The sequence below is a fragment of the Myotis lucifugus genome, unplaced genomic scaffold, assembly GCF_000147115.1.
Source record: "Myotis lucifugus unplaced genomic scaffold, Myoluc2.0 scaffold_22, whole genome shotgun sequence".
Classification (NCBI taxonomy): Eukaryota; Metazoa; Chordata; class Mammalia; order Chiroptera; family Vespertilionidae; genus Myotis; species Myotis lucifugus.
In genome coordinates, this window is record NW_005871070.1 from 1317112 (window position 1) to 1321101 (window position 3990).

Here is a 3990-nt window from a genome sequence, read left to right on the forward strand (position 1 = left end):
CAGAATGAAACTTTCTGATTTAGAACCAAAAGCATATTTGTTAATTAGTTTAAACTAAACATAAGGGGCATTTGAACTCTTGGTTACTGCTTTCAGGAAAGCACAATGTTCTTGAAGCAAATATACAGAAACATCTTTTTCCAGAGTGATCTCAACCATTGTGTATCATGTCAATGGTAGACCCGAGAGCCCCAGACCTACCACCTCCCGATGGATCGTTGTAATGCACTCTGGCTAACTTCAGCGCTCAACCAACAAACATGTATTTAGTGCCTACTATGTACAAGCCAGTATACTAAAACAATACAGGAAATACAAAGAAGTAAAATTATTGGTCCTTGTCCTGCTCAGGCTTCCAATGTAGTTTGTAAGATTAAACACAGACACAACTTACTCCATTTTCAATGTCTTTAAAAGAATAATGATGTGAACTGGACTGTGTGTTGGACTCACCTATGCGGAAAACTAGAGGAAGCAGGGACATAACCAGGGACATCCTCAGCATGGATCAAGTCTATCTGAATCAGACTTCTGAGTTCCAGGTTTGAGTGCTGCTTGCACCCCCTTATCTGAAAGCGGGTCAGCCAGCCTTACACCTGTCATTGTTAGCGGCTCTATTTGGGGGCTATTTTATGGACTCGTGACAATGGAGCAAGATAAACAAATATACATAATATGTAAATATATTATGCATATCCAAATCATATACAAGGCGATGCTGAAAGCAAGGAGTACAGGGCTTTTCACTCTGCATGAGAGGAGGCTAACCCACATAATCATTTATTTATTGTAAGACAAACAAGAGACTATATAAGGAAAGTTTAAGAAAATCTCCAAACTCACTGGATACAAGCAAAAATAGAAAGGCTGGAAAAGGATAATAAAAGAGGACCCAGCAAAGAGGAGAGGTTTTGAGGGAGCCTTAGACACACACACACACTGCACCCTCACCCTCAGTGTCCTGGAGGAAAAGCCCTGGGCTTGGCAAACAGAGAAAAGGAAAGCAGAGAAATTTTCAAACACCACAAATAAATAAATAAATATGTTAAACAGGAAAATAACTTATTAGGCACCGCTTGAAAGGGGCAACCCTCAGGGGCCTGACAGGCCCACTCTCTAGCCTGCAGGTGGCGGCGACACAGCGGGGATAGGCCAGGGCTCTGTAGGCGGCACCAGAGGTCCGGGCCCCAGGGCTCTGTCTTAGAGATAAACCAGAGCAGGAAACTGAGTCTGTCGCTGCTCTTAGATCCGCACCTCTGACGTTTGGGTGAGGGATACAACCTAGTGTAGCTGCAGCCACGCTCCCAATCGGCCCCCGGGGAAAGTCCGCCTGCCCTCGGTGGCCTGAGGCAGACCAGCGCCCTGGAGCGCCGGTCTTTGAAACCTAAAGCCCGGCGGTAAGCGGGGCTGGAGGAGGTGGCTTCCATTACAATCCCTCTTCCCGTCCCCAACCTCGGCCCTTGTTCTCAGCTCCTTTTGGCTCCAAAGGGGGTTTGGATGGGAGCAGCGCAATGCCTGGGGTTCGAAGCGCGGGACCGATTTTGCTAAGCACCTGGCTCCGCTCCGGGTGGCGTGGGAGTGGCGAGCGGCTCGGAGGGCGACGCAGCCTCGCTGTAGAGCAGGAGAAAGGGCCGGCTGCCTCGTTCACTCTGGAGTCCGTCTCCGTTAAAGTGGGGCCGTGCAAGGGGGAGAGCGGTGGGTCGCGACCCCGCTAGGGGCACCAGGAGGAATCTGGCCAGCGCAGGGGCGCGGCGGGGCGGGGCTGAGCGCCGGCTGGGCACTCACCCCTCGGGAAACCCGGGGCTAGGCTTAAACACACAGAAAGCACGGCTGGCGGCCTGAGTTGGAGACGCTAAAGAGTTCACGGTCTGCACCGGCAGGACTGGGCGGAAGGAAAGATCGAAGTTACAGAGTGGGAAGCGTAGAGGGTGCGGAAGTACAGACGCCGTGTAGGAAGGCGGGAGAGTGGAGAAAGGGGCTCCAAACCTTCCCCGTTTACACGCTAAACGCCCGATTCCACCTTTGTCGGGCTCCTTCCCCAGGTCTCTTCAGCCGAAGACCGGAGCGCACAGTGTCCTATCCCCACTTTGCCACACCGCACCCCGCCCCCTGGGATACTTTCACCTCGCACACCCGGCTCCCCTTGGTCCTCACCCTCCCCTGCGAGGGCCCGGCTCAGAGAGTCGTGATCCGGGACGTGCAGGTGCCATTGCGGAAGACGCCCCCGGACTCCAGGTTCTCGGGCTGAAAGTCCTCCACGCTGTAGGCGCGGCTCTTGAGGGCGGTGGCGTAGTAGTCCACGGGCTCCTCCGTGGCGTTGTCCATCCAGCTGAGGCACAGGATGCGCTGGAAAGAGCGCTTGAAGTTGTCCGAGAGGAAGCCGTAGAGGATGGGGTTGGCGCAGCTGTTGGCATAGCCGAGGATGACCGACAGCTGGCTCACCGTGGCGTCGTCCTGCTCCGCGAACACATTGACCAGCTGCACCACATAGAAAGGCATCCAGCAGATGACAAACACCATCACCACCATCATCACCATCAGGGTGATCTTACGCTCGGAGCGCTTGCGCTGCTGCCAGCCGGCCTTGAGGGCGACCATGCGCATTTTGGTGATGATGAGCACGTAGCACAGGCAGATGGCCCCGACGGGCAGCAGGAAGCCCATGAGAAACGTGTACAACACGAAGCCCACCAGCCAGCGCTGGGCGGGCTCGGGCATGAGCATGTTGCAGGCCACCGTGCCGTCACTGTTGGCCGCCGTGCGTGAGAAGACCACGATGGGCAGGATGACCAGCAGCGAGAGCACCCACACCCCCAAATTCACCACCTTGGCCACAGTGGGCCGGCGGTAGCGCGCTGCCTTGATGGGGTGCACCACGGCCACGTAGCGGTCCACGCTGAGCACGGTCAGACAGTAGATGCTAGTGAACATGTTGACCGCGTCCACACTGAGCACGAGGCGGCAGAGCAGCGCGCCGAAGGGCCAGTGGCGGAGCAGCGTGGAGGTGACCAGGAAGGGCACGCTGAGCATGAGCAGCTGATATACTACGACCAGCTTGAGGATGTAGATGTTGGTGGCCGTCTTCATCTTGGCGTAGCGCAGGATCACATAGATGACCATGGATCTCCCACACAGCCCCACCAGGCACACCTCGGAGTAGATGATGGATATGAGGATGGCGCTGCCCTGGCCTTCAGTCAAAGTCCCGTTCTGGAGAACATTTAGCCCGGGCTCCTCCAAACCGTCTGAGGCACCGACCCCAGGGCCCTTTCTGCCGCTGCCTTCGCCACAGCTGCCCGGGCTGGGGCTGGGAGAGCAGGGAGAGGAGGCGGTGCCATTGGGGAACATCTCCGCGGGTGGGGGACGGTGGGGCTGCTGGGGCTGGGGAGCTCTCCTGGGCCCCCGCCGCTGGCGCCCTCACTCAGCAGCCCGGCCGTCTGCCCGCAGCTCACTGCCGCCTGGCGCCGGAGGGTAGCGCACAGCGGCGGCCGGGAGCTCGGCTCCGACCCGCGCCCGCGGGACGCATGGCCCGACTGCTGCCGGCGCGCAGCCGCTTGCCGCTCCGGGCGCCTGGCCACTCGCGAGCGCGGAGGGGGGAAGCCGGGAGACTGTAGCCCCGAGCCGCACAGCCATTAACTGGCGCGCTCTGGGCTGGTGAATGATTAATAAGCACCACCAGCGCGTCAGCAGCTACGAAAGGGAAGGGGAGGGGGAGAGAAAGAGAAAGGACGGCTATATAGGAGGCTTATCACCTCTCCCCATTTTGTATTTTTCCCAGTCCCGCCGCGCTCGGTTCAATCCGAGTAGTTTTTTTTCTCCCCCCCACCCCCCACGCCCGGGGCTGCCCTGCAGCTCCCTTTACCCATCCCGCACGGGGACCTGCGGAGTTTCTCCGCCTTTCTGGAGGGTGGGTGGGAACCAAAGGTGTAGATTCTGCCGCTTCACCCGGCCCCTATCCAAGGCAAAGACTGAAGCGGACCCCGGGCATAG

The 3990-nt window shown here is 57.6% G+C and overlaps 1 protein-coding gene across 1 annotated transcript; it reads right to left on the reverse strand.

Moving 5' to 3' along the window:
* Positions 1-2175: 2175 nt before the first annotated feature.
* On the reverse strand, positions 2176-3348 carry SSTR1 (somatostatin receptor 1). The gene has a single exon (XM_023751485.1). The coding sequence runs from the start codon at positions 3346-3348 to the stop codon at positions 2176-2178; it is 1173 nt and encodes a 390-aa protein (XP_023607253.1).
* Between the last annotated feature and the right edge of the window lie 642 nt (positions 3349-3990).

What these genes read in the sequence shown, in the direction of transcription:
- SSTR1 (XM_023751485.1), bottom strand. Translation starts at nt 3,348, where the DNA reads ATGTTCCCCAATGGCACCGCCTCCTCTCCCTGCTCTCCCAGCCCCAGC.